The 16143-nt window shown below is 36.4% G+C and overlaps 1 protein-coding gene across 2 annotated transcripts; it reads right to left on the minus strand.

The window, feature by feature from the left end:
• Positions 1 to 1604: 1604 nt before the first annotated feature.
• Positions 1605 to 10168, minus strand: LOC121413771 (carbohydrate sulfotransferase 11-like). Of its 2 annotated transcripts, none has more exons than XM_041606712.1 (3): positions 9608 to 10168; positions 7537 to 7622; positions 1605 to 4287 (listed from the first exon to the last, which is right to left on the minus strand). In XM_041606712.1, exons 1-3 carry the CDS (start codon positions 9633 to 9635, stop codon positions 3373 to 3375), a joined length of 1029 nt encoding a protein of 342 aa, XP_041462646.1. In that variant the 5' UTR covers positions 9636 to 10168; the 3' UTR covers positions 1605 to 3372. The 2 variants fall into 2 exon arrangements, with proteins under 2 accessions (XP_041462646.1, XP_041462645.1); XM_041606711.1 differs by lacking the exon at positions 9608 to 10168 and adding an exon at positions 9234 to 9395.
• Between the last annotated feature and the right edge of the window lie 5975 nt (positions 10169 to 16143).

Consider the following 16143-nt stretch of genomic DNA (forward strand, 5'->3'; position numbering starts at 1 on the left):
ACTGAACTATAACAAGTTAAAAAAATTGTCATTCCACACGTTCAGTGAAGAGAACACTTTGTTTCACAGGAATTGGAATATTTCATATGAAAATGCAAAAGAAAATGAGTGACGGCATCAGTTCTCTCATTTGCACACCGACCAGTTTATGCATATAATTGTTTTGTGAAATTAAGCAAAACTTGAAAATGTCATAACTTTCGTACTTTTCGTCAGATTTTGATTAAAAAAATATCCTTGATATGCTTGTTGGATTGTTCTTTTTTAAAATAAAATAAAAAATTGCTGGGGTGGTCTTGTCCTTTAAATGACGTTTATAGTATTCATTTTCAGTGAATATACACCCCCAAAGAAAACATAGAGCTTTCCCTAATTTGTTTGATTTACGCATCTTGTTCATTATTTACTGCTAGAAATGAGGGTTAAAATGTCACGTCTGAATACTTAAAATATGACATTTTGAGTCAAAACTGAAATTTTGAGATATTTCATTAAACAAGGCTTGAAAATGCAACATTGTCAGCATACTTAGATAATAATCAACAAAGCGATTATTACGAGCTTTAAAAAATCTATATGGACCTAAAGAGGGACATTTGAAGAAAGGTTTTCATTGAATCATGAAAACCGTCCCCTTTGAGAAAATCTAGCCTGCGTACGCTCCTGATTGAAATCAATTATTTTTACACCTTATTCGCCATCATGCAAATTGCTAGTTTTTTAACGTATCTGAATATAAACTTCTCAAAAAAATGTTGTAAATCTGACTTTGATCGATAATCCCTCCTCGGTTTTAGTGAATATTAATGTGTGATTGATATCAATGAATAGGTCATTTAATTGTCTTTAAAATAATACCCTTCATGATAATGTTTATGGTTCACATGGAGGTTCAGTGCCTCGAAATGCGGGGCATGTCAAACAAGTTGCAAAACGACACAATATTGAAAGTCACTGTTCTTCTTTTCCATGGTGATGAGTGGGTTTCTCAGCGGTTTCTTTTGTTTTCATGCAACATGGAATCAAACATACCTCTGCACATGCATACCCATAACAAACAAACAAACAAACAAGCAAACATGCATGGGTATTTCAAACCACTACTCAAACCATGTTATCTCACAGAACCATCCCTGCATAAACCACATCAAAACCTAACAAATGAATGAATGAATGGATTTTCATATGTATTGCCATCGACAAAATAAATTTAATTCCTGAGGCTACAAACATCAAAATCTATCCTAAAGCTTTGGTAAAAATATTGTACATATAGACCTGTATTCTGAAGTCAGGTTTAAATTAGACCTTAGTCTAAGTCTGTGCTAAAATTATGGGAAGCCAAAAGTGTCAAAATTTTATTAAGTTGTTTGTTTCTTATATTTACTGTGCTCTTTCCTGATTTTTCAATGGTGAAGACAATCATCTATTTTTACTTCTTAGATAATCATGAATGATTTGAGAGTCGAATGAGCTGAAATATGATATCTCTACTGTTAGTGATTTATGTAACAATTGGCTATCCATACTTAAGCCACAACTTTAAACCCGACTTCAGAATACGGGCCCTTGGGTCAATGCTTATACTTGGTAATCATCAAACATTCAATCTTACAAAAAATACAGCGGCGGCTGGTTTTATTTTCAGTCATTGATTATTGGTAACAATTTCAAATCAAACTTTTGTTTATCTACATACAGCTATTTTGTGTAGATAGCGTACATAGAGTATCCAGTTATAAAGCGTACATGTATGTGGGTCAGAGAGCAATTTTGTATGAATTTCCTGGAAGCTAGTGAAAGTGAAATTTTCTTCAGCTTTTCTTCAATTATTTTGTTGGTTATATAATACTAACGCTGCTGATTCTATTGGACAACGCGAAAGCATACGAGTTGAAATACAAAACCATGAAATTGGTATGGTATTACAAAATCATATGAAACAAATTTGTCACTAGGTTAAATTGTAATTAATAAACAAGAACACAAGGTAGGAGGTCGAAGATATCCATGATTTCGACCCTACATGTAATTCATAAGAGCGTTTCATCAATATTTGTTGTCCGACAAGTTGTCAGATCTGACAAATTTCCTCGACTCTGATTGGCTGAGAAACATTGTAACTATGGTAACTGCCGGATAGATTAGACGTGTCAGATAAAACTTCAGACAAGATCTTCCATGATACACTTCCCTGTCAGTCACACACATCATATCGATGACAAGTTACAATTTAATGTTATCAGGGGTGTGAGTGGTCACAAATAAAAAGATCTGAAAAAAAAGCTGAAGAGTGCTGAAAAAGTCTGAAATAGAAAGAGCTCCCATACATTTTGTACATAGAGGAGCCAAAATAAGCTGAAAACAAACCTGAAATCGGCTAAAAATCTGAACTCTCACACCCCTCTGTTATATGCTACTGAAATCCTCCAATTTGTTTTGTCAAATAAGATTTGGTTATACATAATATACTCTGAAAACACAGAAGGCGAAAAGGAGTAAAAGGGCCGAGGAGAGATAGCGCTTTCCAACCTTATTAAAAATGCTGTCACTCCGCGATCGTTTTAAAGGGCGATTTACCCATTACCTCCATTTAATTTTCAGAGTGCATTTAATTCATGAAAACCATCTCTGTTCTTTAGTGCCATACATTGTATCAAATTGGAATTAGTGTTCCGGTTTTGTTTTCTGTTTGTGTGCGAAATTTATATGAAAAGTTGCTATGCTATAACTGAATAAAAATATGAAAAGTATCTTACGGTAAACAAAATAAACATGGGGTGTAACAACGTAATTAAAGACACTCACCAACCGTACGATGCTATGTGTTTTGAAAAGTAATGATATAAGCTATCTCCCTCAACAATTGATGACTATAAAAGTCGGCACACAGGCATAATAAATACAGCTGATAACGGTGATCTAAAAAAAAAACACCATACATATCTCAAATCCTTCAAAATTTGTTTGTACATTCTTGTATTTTTGTGCGAAATATCTGAAATTAAGTCTTATTGGAAGGTAGGAAAGACATTTTGAAGTTATTGTATGGATAAACATAGGCAAACACCACTTGAATAATTGCCGTTGATATTACTTTTACGACCAAGACCTGGGATGACACAGGGTATTTTGATATGCGGCAAGATTTTTTAGACGTCTTTTTCATTTCTCATATTTAGAGAGACCTTGTTCTTTATCTTTAGTCCTCTTTATTTATACTCTCTCCCCTTGCTTTTCCATATTGAGGCCGGTCGCTTGCCTACCTAGATATGACCAACCCTATCCAATACCAAGTCTGAATTACACTACAAAATCGGCAACATAACACTCAGTATACATTCAAATAATAACGTATTGTCACTTCGGATTTCAGATTTGTAGATACGGGTCAGCGTCGTACCCAAACAATTTAAAATCGACAGCATACAGCATCGCCAGTTTATACATAAGTGATTTAGGAACACCTTGATAGACCGTATCAGCCAGCGATCCGTCCGAACTATTCGTCACATGTGACGGATGTGGTTTAGGAAATTGTATTTTGGGGTCAATGTTCGCAAGTCTGAGAACAAAGTCTGCGTCATCGCTCATCGTCTCGTATTTGCCGATGACGTCGTAATCGATATCACAAGGCTTGCATATAGAATGGATGTCATCCCAGTGTTTGTTGTGCGACTGTATTCCAGGATCAACCAAAAACCGGATAAACTCTGTAAAGGTGAGGTCGTATTGCTGTTTCCAGTTCGAGTTGACTCTATCAGCTTCAGCCTTACCGCGGTAACGGTCAATTATCCGCTGCCCGTACTGCGAGATCCAAGTCCCCTTTCGATCTTCGTTCCGGAAAAAGACGGAAATGTTTGGAGCAAGCTTGTCTCGGAAAGCAGAAAGAACGCGATTGAAAGGGTGCCTGACGAAGACGAACTTCGTGTAGTTCTGCAGCATAAATCGCCTCTGGCTGATATTGTAGTTGTGTAGGTAATCGAGATAGAGTCGACCTTTCTTATTAGCCCCAAGGTGTGCCTCTCTCGAAGTATTGAATTCGCTAAACCCCCCTAGTTCCAGTAAAATGGTCTTCCAGTTGGTGCAGGCTACTTTCGGTACGTTGCAGTAGATGATCCGATACTCTTCGTTGACAATGAGTTGTTCTGGCGGATCTAGGGCTACATCTCGGACTTGATGGTGTTCCTTCATGAGGGCGCACTGTTCCTTTAACCGTGCCTTGCGTTGTTGAAGGACAGATATGCGTTGGCGATCTGCTTCGACTTTGCTTCTTGAAAGGGCAGCCTGGGAAAAACCAATAAGACAAAGACATTCGCAATTATATTTGAAATAGAGGAACATCTTTCACTCAGGCACTATCAAGGGACAGTCCAGTATTTCAGTAATTTATCCCACGCCCCATATTACCCTATCCAGGGCGCGAAATTAATTGCAATTTGATAATTGTTTAAAAATTGGATCTAAATATAGATCTTAGCCTAAGGCCTATGTAAGGGTACCGGTAATTTGAAGGTATTGATTCATTCGTGCCAACGTGAACGTTATATGACATGCGCATGCGTACTCTTATTTCGAAGACCCAAGTCATTAATGCATGTAATTTACTATTCATGTTTGAATCAAACTACTTTGAGCACATTAATAAAGAATATTCAGATATCACATTTCTTTTTTCTCATAGTCGGCCCAGATTAAAGGAGAGAAAATAAAGCAATTATAAATAAGGGAAACTCAGACTTATTACACTGGCAGGAGGGGGAATGATAATCACCTAGTATGGTCCTGCATTTTTTTTCACTTAAGAGTGCGTTTAATCAAATAGGCTGTGTCGAGATAACAAGTTTATTGTACACCATGTGTAAAGTTCTTGGAGGACTAATATGAGAAAAGCGGATAGATGAAATGGAAAGGCGAGAAAATGGTGATTTGAAAGTAGAGTATTCTTTTCAAAATGAGTGCAGTCATTAAAAGGACTAAACGAGAAGGAGTCGAAAGCTGAGAAGTAGACAGGCCCGAGTAGAAGGCTTGAATAGGCGAGATAAGCGTGATAAGGCTGGCTTGAGTTGGCGAATTGAGCGATAGCAGGAGCAGGAGAGTAGATTCGACATTTCGGACAGGTTGACTGTCAAAGAGTACTGATTTCCTGCATTATTTTTTCCAAAACAAAAGAATAAAAGTTTGATTCCAAACTTAAACAATTAACATATCACATGGAATTATCATGGATGGAAAATATTATCTTGATATTTTGACAGCAAAGCGATTGACTATCCAAACATTTAACTGGGAGATGTACAGTACATTCAAAACTTAATTTAGGGATCACTATGAAGTATATAATTGCCTCACCTGCATAGCAGTGTGAGACTATAGGCGCCGCTTTTCCGACGGCGGCGGCGGCGTCAACACCAAATCTTAACCGAAGGTTAAGTTTTTGAAATGACAGCATATCTTAGGAAGTATATAGACCTAGTTAATGAAATTTGGCCATAGGGTTAATCGAGTACTACTAAATATCCTGCCGGAGTTTCATGTCACATGACCTCAAAGGTCATTTAGGGTCAATGAACTTTGGCCGAATAAATGAACTTTGGCCAAATTGGGGGTATCAGTTGAATTACCATCATAACTTTGAAAGTTTATGGGTCTAATTCATGAAACTTGGACATCAGAGTAACCAAGTATCACTGAACATCTTATAGTAGTTTTCAAAGTCAGCACTGCTGCTCTATTGAATCGTGTGATGCAGGTGAGACGGCCAGAGGCATTCGACTTGTTGTAATAATAATTATAACATTTGTAGAGCGCTAAATACGGAGGTTTCTAAGCGATCAATGTACTAAATTACCAGGAAAAAAATAGTCTCCATGAATTGAAAAGTTATCTAAAGGAACAAACAAACCCCACAAAATAACAGAAAATATTGTTTCTCAGATTTCCACTTCACTATGTACATTCTTATGTAACAAGTGCTATTTATTACTCTAATACCCACATATAAAACATATGATCTGATGTTCCATCTTAAGGTTTCCGGAAAATACCATAGCGCCGATTAGATTCGATAAGAATACCCTTTGTCAAATTATCTTTAAGTTTCAATTACCTTTAATTGTTAGTATACAGATAAGAAGTTTCAACCGGATCAGCAGAGGAGTGACCTTTCTGTTGCCTTAATAGCTATTTTTTTTTTACAAATCGGTGTTCATTCTTTCTACTATATAATCGGTCACTTTCCTGTTTAAATGCACTACTTAAGTTCCGATATATATATACATACATACATATATATATATATATATATATATTATTTATTTATATATAGAAGAAACGCAATTCGAAAGGCGATCAGTAATTTCATTTTGAATCCCCATTATTGATTTCATAATCCTAACACAAAAAAATTCCAACGTGACCTTTAATAGATTTAATAAAATTTTTATTCAGCATTTCTAATATTGATAAGAAAATAATATTTCCACATGCAAATGGGAACGGAAATTGGCTAGTTTTTGACAATACAAAGTTAGGAAAGTGAAGCAAAATAAAAAGCAAAGAGCAGAATAACTGGGATTCAATAACCTAAGATCAGAAAAAAAAAGAAAATTGGATTTTGTTTCGATATAACTATTCCCAGATTAGCTCACTTTTTCATTTTCCTATGATATTAAAAGGTTACACTCTAAACACAAATCAGTCAAAAATGACTGGTTAATAGGGTCAGCTGGGAGCAACTGTTATTCTAGTCAAATTTGACCATTTTCCAGTCATATTTTACTAGAACATGGTTATTTCTGACTAGAATATATGTCAGAAATGTGATTATCAGTGATTTCTATATCAGTTGCTCCCAGCTGACTACTTGTCTAGTCAATTTGACTGATTTGTTTTTAGAGTGTATCTTCGTATTCTTCCTCCTCCTCTTCTTGTTCTTCTTCTTCTGCTTCTTGTTCTTTCTCTTCTTCTTCTTCTTGAAAAAACTTGAATAAACCAAATTTCACATTGCAAAATACAAAAGAACAGGTGGGGACACTAGCGTACCTAAGGGGGGGGGCAGTCTTCCCCCTGACGAGTCACGACCCATACAAAAGACATATCCCTGCCCCCCTGACGAGCTTGAATACCTATTTCGCCCCCTTGATGAGCTTGAAGACTTTTTTATTGCTTGTCACATTTTTTCCGTTTTTTTTTTCTTTTGCTTGTCATATTTTTTCGGGTTTGGGGGGCTTGTCAAATTTTTCGACCGGTTTTGCCCCCCCCCCCCGTGGAAAATACCAGGTACGCCACTGGGTGGGGATATTTGACACCATCAGATTTCTCTCTGGATATTTAAGAAGACGTTTCACTGGAATATGCAACTTTTGAAATGCCATAGCTTTGTTATTCCTTGTCCGATTTTAATAAAACTGTCAGTGTTTTGTTTCTTTCATTTTTCTTTATCCGTCATTTTGACGGACTGGAGTACCCCTTTTAGAACAAAATGGATTACAAGTCATTTCAAATAATATAAAGGTATAGTGAAACAAAACTTACGAGGCTTTGGTCATTTGTAAATCTGTCATCTTTACGTTGTTCAGAGTCTGTCATCCTTTCATCTTCTCCGAGTATTTTCCTGACATCTGCAAATTAATAATAGAAAATAAAGTACGTCTTTGATCTCTGTTAACATACATAGCTATAACAGCATCATGAACAGTCATATAATTTACTTCGTACATTATTGCAGTCTGCTGATTATGTCCATCGTTCAAAAGCTTGCTTATCATGTTTATGTGCAGTAGCTACATGTACATTAGCATACAAAGTCATGTAGGCCTACATCATGTACATAGTTACGGCATAGTTATGGAGTATGTGTTGCATAGATGTATATTACAGACAGGCGAGAGTTTATTTATAGCATGAATGCCCTGCTTGTAAAATGCTACATTTTGCTAACACGATAAAGTCATATCGTATAGTGAAGACATTCAGTTAGCTTTTGCCATTCTCGACCCAGATGATGCAGAATGAATATTGTCATTATCATTATCATCATTAATAATATTACATTCTATTTTTATAATTTATTTATATATTTTTATTTACTTGTTTATTTTTTATTATTATTATTATTCATTATTATTTATTTTTTTTTTTTGGGGGGGGGATATTGCCCTGGATGAGAAGCGGGGGTGTTGTGTGTGTTATGTTCCCTTGGCAACATCCCCTTGAACTTCTGGAAGGTGTGGCAAAATGGAGAAATATAACCAACATGATTTACGTTTGTAGTAAAACCTTTTGGATGGAAAAGAGTCAGAAACGTATTACGGGCGAAAATGCATCGTAGTAGGGGTCTTAAAAAGAGAATGTTTTGCCTTTTTTCAATAGAGATTTAAAAGGAGCGAAGATACCCTATTTGTAAGATGTGTCTTATATAAAACATTGGGATGTTTTATTTCTGTCACTCTATCATTAAATTCCCTTTTGACATACTAAATGGTGATTTCAGGCCTTAATTAAGGAATTCTTTATAATGCCAAAAGTATGTGAAATGTCATAGCCAGATGTTCAGAAAACGAGTTGATATCACCACCAGCGACATTGTCATCATCAGTGTCGACATATTTGTTTCATTTTGAGAAAATCATTAAAATCCAACTAAACATCAAACATAGCAAAATGTGCAGACAAATACGTTGAATCGAAACTGGATCCAAACTATTATATATTCTGGTAAAAAAAAGGAGGAAAAAAATCATGGGAGCATGTATGCATGTAATGGAAAGAATGGGTGATATTCTCGTTGTCATGGTTTAGTTAAAGAGAAAAAAGGTTTATTGTAAAAACAGTCGAAAGCATATTAAATATTGGTGAAGGTTTGAGAAAACTCCAAAGATTCTTTTGAAAGAGTCATTATAATTATATATTCTTCATTTGTGACGTCTGATGCGAGCAGCAATGTATCGTGACTAAAAAAAGTCAGAAAAATGTTATTTTCTAAAAAAAAATTAGGTTGTTTATACCTCGGTCACATTTGCTCTATGGCGGCCGTACGGCGAGTCGAAAACAGTCGTTTCATCCATTTCAATTCAAACCAATATGTAGCTAGTACAAAACAAATGTTAAAGCGGCTGTTTTCGACTCACCGTATGCGGCCGCCGTATTGGCGGAGGTATTATTATAAACCTGGCACAAACTTCCAAATAAAGAGGGATTTATTTATTACGAACGAAATTGCATTGGGCTACCTTTCCTGGAGTTGTATAACGAATGATCTTTCGTACTGCCACTGATGAGCATGAACAGACATGCGATACCGACCAATAATATAAGTCCATATAATGTTTGAAGATGGGGTTTTCGCGGCATCCTGCTCCTCTAATGCTTCTAGTCAGAAAAAGGGGAGATCCACGTTCTGTATCACTGTACATTTATCCGAGAATTTTATTCGTTGGTTGATACGCAAATAAAATCGTTGTCCAATAATAATTTTAAAAAATAAATATCATTGAGAACTGTGTTTACAAACAGGCCTTGATAATGAACACGTAATTTGGATATAATATTTTGACAGGAGAAAATGAGTCACACAAGACAATGGGAAATGTTCCGATGTTCTTACAGCAATCATAGAAGTATAGGTCCGGCATCTGGTTCTATAAAGCGAATTGAAATCGTACTTTGATGAGAGATGATACAATTCGATGTAACGCTTTTACTTATTTCCATCCAGTTTCAGTGTGTTCTAGAATATCAGTTGCTTTATATGTGATTAGGCCGAATAAGCTGGTCAAAATCACGTTGATGAGCAGGCCCGCTGTTGGTTAATAACTCCTGGTAATTCCAGTGAACTGAACATCAACGATTATCATGATAATGTTTTTCGAATTTTTAGCAATATGTCAAATCACTCGCTCGAAATCAGTAAAAGACCGGTGTAGTTTATTCCGTGGATGCTATTAACAGACTGCAATAAGACAACGCAAGATGTCTTCTACGAATCCTTGGTACAATTCAGGTATGACGCAAATGTAGAGAGTGTTACTGCTGGCGATGATCATGATAATTGCATGACTATGGAGGACCCCGTAAGATGAAATTCCAAGGGTTCTGATTGCGGAGTGACTAGAATCTGAGAATAGCTCATTGATTATTGAGCATTTGCTGTCTTGATACCAAGGTTCCTAAGCAATATACCTTTTTATAGTTTTACATTACGTAACATGTAACAATTTCAGCAAAGCGCTTCGATCGATACGCGGACAAAAGAATCACGGGCCATTGAAGAAATTTTAATCTCTGCTTTAATACCCATCACTGGGATTACGCGGGGGGGGGGGGCTTCTTCCTACTGTTGAGGCGTCGAAAAAAGGGTTGTTTCCACTACGTACATACATGGTCTGGGGAAACACAACAGAATGTGTCCTTTCATACGTGAAAGCGACTATGTATATGAAGATACCGATTAAAGCTTCTTCTTACGATGGTTTGAGTGGCGATTAGTCATACTTGACTATTGTTGCCACGTTACGATTCTTGTTAGTGAATAGTCTTCATGATGCGTCTTTGATGCAACAAACCCAATTTTGACACCGGGAAGAAAATATCCATAGAAAATACATAGGGGCCCGGGACACGGCGCAGTTATGGGAAAAACACGAACGGGAACATTGCACTTATTTGCGATGATAAAGATTTAAAAATGGAAAGTTATGTGTATGGGATTCATTATTATTATTATTGTTATTATTATTGTTATTATTAACATTATTATTATTATCATTATTATTATTATAATAATAATAGTTATTAATATTATCATTATTATTGTTATTTTCATTATTATTATTATTATTATTCTTAATATTATAATTAATATTATTACTTAGTAATGATAATAATCTATTGTATAAAATCATATTATTACATGGTTTTCATTTTCTCTTTCTAATTTGCATGTACAATGTAGGACTGAACGATTCATGATGTACGCAAAACATATTATAAATACAAAAAAAATGTGTTAAACCTACGTGTTCACCCTTCTAATATGCCCCAATATGAATTTAATGTATTTTAATAAATTACCTTGAATGAAGGGGTCCATTTGATAGCCATATTGCAGAATAAAAGAAACGCTTTGATTTAATTAATTGATCATTGACTTGAAAAAAAGGAGATTAGAGAAATAGTCCCAATAACAAATCTTTATGACAACATTTAAATGAGAAATTTGTATAGTAGGCCTATATACTTAAGGTTGAAAAAAGGAAAGTAAAAAAAATGAAAGACCTTAACGAGCTAAACATCAATTCATGTAATCAACATGATCAAGTTAATGGTAATAGTAAGACCGCGTCTTAGTCAAACCATGATTATGAGCCTTTCTTGAAGGGGTTCACTAACTTTTGAGCACAATATTGCATGTGTGCTTGTATACATATCAAATATGTGTGTGTGTATATGACAAATTATGCATGTACAACAGATTTGGCAACTCGTGTATTTAAATGTGTTCTGAAAGAAATGAATGAAGAGAACAATGGTAGGCGTAGCTTAAATCAATGTTCCCCAGAGCTATCTGCCCATTGGGAAAAAAATGGTGATGCCGAAAAAATGTCTCTGCCGGGAACCGAACCCCCCCCCCCCCCCCGCTTAACCACTAGACCGCAGAGACGAGTTAGTGGCTTGGGCGACCCTGATCCAATTGACCATCAGATAAACATTTGTTTTTTTTACTTCTATTCACGGTCAAAGAGCCTGCTATCAGCTAGAAGCTGCTTTTCAGCAAGGCCGTGGACAAATAATAATAACATTTAATACCAACATAAAATAGGCATTTTCGACACCACCAATTAAATTTCCTTTGTCGGGTGTAGGTGAGTTTTGAACGATGACATTCCACCATGCCTCAGCTGGATCAATATATAAATATGAATATATATGTATATATATGTGTGCAGCGGCCATATATCGATGACCACTGCACTATCATGGATTTTTACTCCAAGTTGATTACCGCCATCTTCAGGTGGCTTCAGAGGAAAGAGTGCCATATTCAAATTCGTTGCCTCTGTATTTTGGTATTAACTTGAAATGCTTTCCGAGTGTATTTGTTGTTGTTTTGTATTTTCTTTCTTTGTACTTCACCTTTTCACTCTTCCTTTCTCTCTCTCATTTTTCTTTTCTCTTGCGCTCTTTTCTATAAGCGATTGCTTGCCCTCCTTGCTACATGATCAATTAATCTTCTCCCACTATTTATTTTTCAAGCACCTTTATCTCTCTCATTCTTGGCCTCAAAATCTACTTTTCATGTAAGGTGTTATTCTCCCTTTCTCACCCCTGTCTCGCCCAAAAACCCATCGCTTTCAAGTGACACATATAGTGCCATTAGTCTCAATGTGGAGGCTTGCAAATGACATTATTAGAAAATTGATTGCTCGACAAAAAAAAAAGAAAAGTTACAATCAGCTACTGGTCTGCTAGTGTTGTGAAGTGCGCCTTTAATTCAGGCTATACGTGGGAAGCTACAAAGTGATGCAGAGGTTCGGATGGTGACGTTAAATTTCAATCCCACACGTGAATAATCTTATGTGATTGATCTGTAAAAATCTGTAAAATCACACACACACCCACACACTCCCACACACACACACACACAGCTAGGAGGTTGTTGCAATCGGCCAACCTAGAGTCTCGCCATATACAAGCACTGTAACGACAGCAATCATTCTGACGAGTGACAGGGGGCCGTGTTTGTAGACTATGCTCTCGGTCGCGGATTCCATGTCGCTATCGAATATTTTCTTTATCACACTTTAAGGAGACAGTTTAAAACACCTCAAAACGCAACTATGGCAACAAGCATTTCAAAATGAATTATGGGCATCGGCGTCAAAAGTAGTACCCATTTAAAGGGAAACCTTATTCTTTTCTTTACAACCTACTTTGTTTAAAGACAGTTTGATACATGCGTGGAACGTTTCCTTTGAAATATCGTCACCTTTAATAAAAAATATTCTTTCAGACAAATGAAATCATAAAAAAGTGCGAGCAGTTTTGCTTTCTACAATTATAACAGGGTCTTCGGACGAATGTTTTGATAGGGGCGCTGAAGTTAATTTGAAAAGCATGCAAAAGAACAAAAAGTTTTCACTTGGTTCAGAGAAATTTGAAAGAAAAAAAGGTTTCCCTACCAAAAGGAGATGAAATTGGTCCCGATGCAATTATTCAAAAAGCTTTAAGAAAATAGTTTCACTACAAAACGAAGTTCTGTTGGTAATATATTTTACATTTTTACACACATCTTCCAGAATACCTGGGGATGATGCCTATGGAGCATAATACCCACAACACCCAAAACGTAATTTTCCAGGGCCATGAATCATAAGCATCCTGCACTAGAAAGTATTGGAATCCAATGGGAGTTTGTAACTTTGCCCAGTAATTCAAAGTAAAAAAAATACTTGATTTCAGCTGCTAATATAGCATAGTTGCAATCATTTAGATTGAGAGGAAAGCCAATTCACTCTCTCTATCATCATATAAAACATGTAAAATGAAACGGCGTCATGGGCATCACCGCAAAAACTTTAGAATATTCTCCCGGCAGGCAGTATCAAGTTCATTTATAAGAACCAATATACACTATAAAATCAAATACAAAACATATATCATAAGATGGTTAGGACCAAAATGAAGCCGAAGCTTGTGTATCTCCACGAGTGTTCAACCGTTTGACTCACGCGGTTTACCAGGGTACTCTTGCACGGTGTAGTGTAAGTTAATTTTTGGTCATCTTTTACAGGTTTTAGGAAAGTATTTGACTTAGATTTCGTCAATTGGTGTGTTTATCGTCGCGTTCCAGTCTTCTAATCGATGTTTCAAAACACCGATTAGCCTCTAGTTGATTGTTGATCATACAACAGTTCATTAATTAAACAAATACCTTGTTCCTACTTTCAACAAATTTAATCAGCCCTTTGATAATGTGAATGGGGCCCGGGTGGTCTTTATTAACATTCGTCTGCAAACACACACACACCATTTCGTATTAAATCCTTCGCATATACGAAATGCATCAGAAATGTTCAATTATTTCCAAATTTATTTCACATTCAAACACAAATTGACATGAAATAACACACATGTTTTTGGCATTATCTAGGTACTGCTGCGCGTGAATGCAGATCAATCTCCAATTCTCTTATAAAATCCGTCCAATCATTCTTTTAATTTGATATCAGCGTTCATTGTGCATATGGGGATAGGATAATTATGTATATATTGAATCGCTGTCGTCATATCGTTCGAGTGTCATCGGAAATTAACTTGGTTTTATCAGCTGCAAACAGATAAATAAAGCCAATTTATCTTATCGATTGGACCTCTTCGTCTTATAGAGGGGCAAACGTATATATTATGCGGTCATCGAAACTACTCAAGTTGTATAAATATTATACACGTAGGTTTTGGGAGGAGACGTAGTTCTTTCCTATATTATATGCACTCTCTTTACAGCTGTATGCTCCCCCCCCCCCCTATTCTTAAATTCTCTCTCACACACTTCGATATACACGCTACTCCTTATTGTTTACATCTGATGGTTTATCTCACAATAACCGAAACAAGCCGAAATGATAAAATGATAACTCTTGACACCGTTTATCTTAATGTCCATGAAAATGCATTTTGCCGAATCCGACAATACCATTTGGATTGTTTCCTGCAAACTATACAAATATGATTTACGTACATTATAGTAACGGAAGAAACTTTGTAACCTTATACGATAATTGGTCCATTATGCTAATGGAGGGTCATATGAGGAAAGGGGCACACAACATATCTCTCTTAATCAGTCATTCATTTCGTGATCTATTTATTTCCAGTAAAACAATTATACACATAGACCTAGTGCACTTAAAAAGCTAAAAAAATGTATTCATAGTATACAACTAAGCCCACGTTCTCCACCCCCCCCCCCCGTTTACTTCTTTCCCTCTTTTTTTCTCCCATCTTGTTTTTTTTCTTCCTGTTCTTTATTTCATTTCTTTTCTTTTTTATTTCCTTTCTTTCTTCCTCAATGCCATTTAGCGTCCATTATCTAGTTTTTGGTCCATTTTGGTTTTTGCTCTAGCGTTTCAGTCATTCATGCAATTTAACTCCAAAAAGTTTCAGTATGTCCGTTTTTAATGTTATTTCACGATTTTGCGGTACCAAATACTTATTCGTAACTGAAAAGAGCTTGGGTGTTATAAACGGTTGTGCATCGGGAAAATTGCAGATATAAACGGATTGAAGTACAAGGCGAAAAGTCCATCCGTTCTATAAGTTTTGCGCAGTTCAAAACTTTTTGCGCGGATGAAATCACAGTGGACGGATGCTCGATGGATAGAGCGTATGAAGCACGTATTGAATGAGTAACACAACGGATGCGTAGCGTCTTCAGAAGGATGCACGATTTTTTTTCCGTTTTACATCCGCTTTGCATCGATATGTGTCATGGGACCGGGCCTTGAGTGCAACGGGACCGGGAATTGGATGTTACGACTTATCTCGGGATTGGTCCGGATCAGGGACTGAAAGCGGTAAACGTCATTTACGGGTCTTCATTTCCTTTCTTAAATACCATTCTGCTGCCCTGTTCAGTTGTTATATTAGCTCGAGGTGCCGATTTTATTTCGAATCTTGCTTTGACCGACAGTATATCACAATTGCCATGCAAAGGTCACTGGTGATGGTCACTTGCTTCTTGGCACATTGATAATCTGAGCAAAATATTTCCTTGGGTTAATGATTTCACTTAAACATTCTAAGAGTGCTTTCTGCATGTATAGCATACTTGATGGCTCATTATTAATTTCATCAACCGAGATAGCATGGATGCATGGTGTGCTTGAATCCAGATCAAAGACGCTATCGCATCCTGTATTTGCCCCTAGCCGTCTCGACCCGTCGATGCCATCAACTGAGAATGCAATGCGAACATTGGTCACTAATTAGTGTTACCGCCAACATCGCCATAACTTCTGCATGCAATACTGGTCGATGGTCGACTCGAGGGGCGCCATCGAGAATGATGAAACCAAAATCATTTGTTGTCTTATGGTGGCCTCCAAACTCGGTCGCAGTACAGCCCTCAACGATGCGAAGGAT

This window comes from Lytechinus variegatus, chromosome 4, assembly GCF_018143015.1.
Source record: "Lytechinus variegatus isolate NC3 chromosome 4, Lvar_3.0, whole genome shotgun sequence".
Lineage (NCBI taxonomy): Eukaryota > Metazoa > Echinodermata > Echinoidea > Temnopleuroida > Toxopneustidae > Lytechinus > Lytechinus variegatus.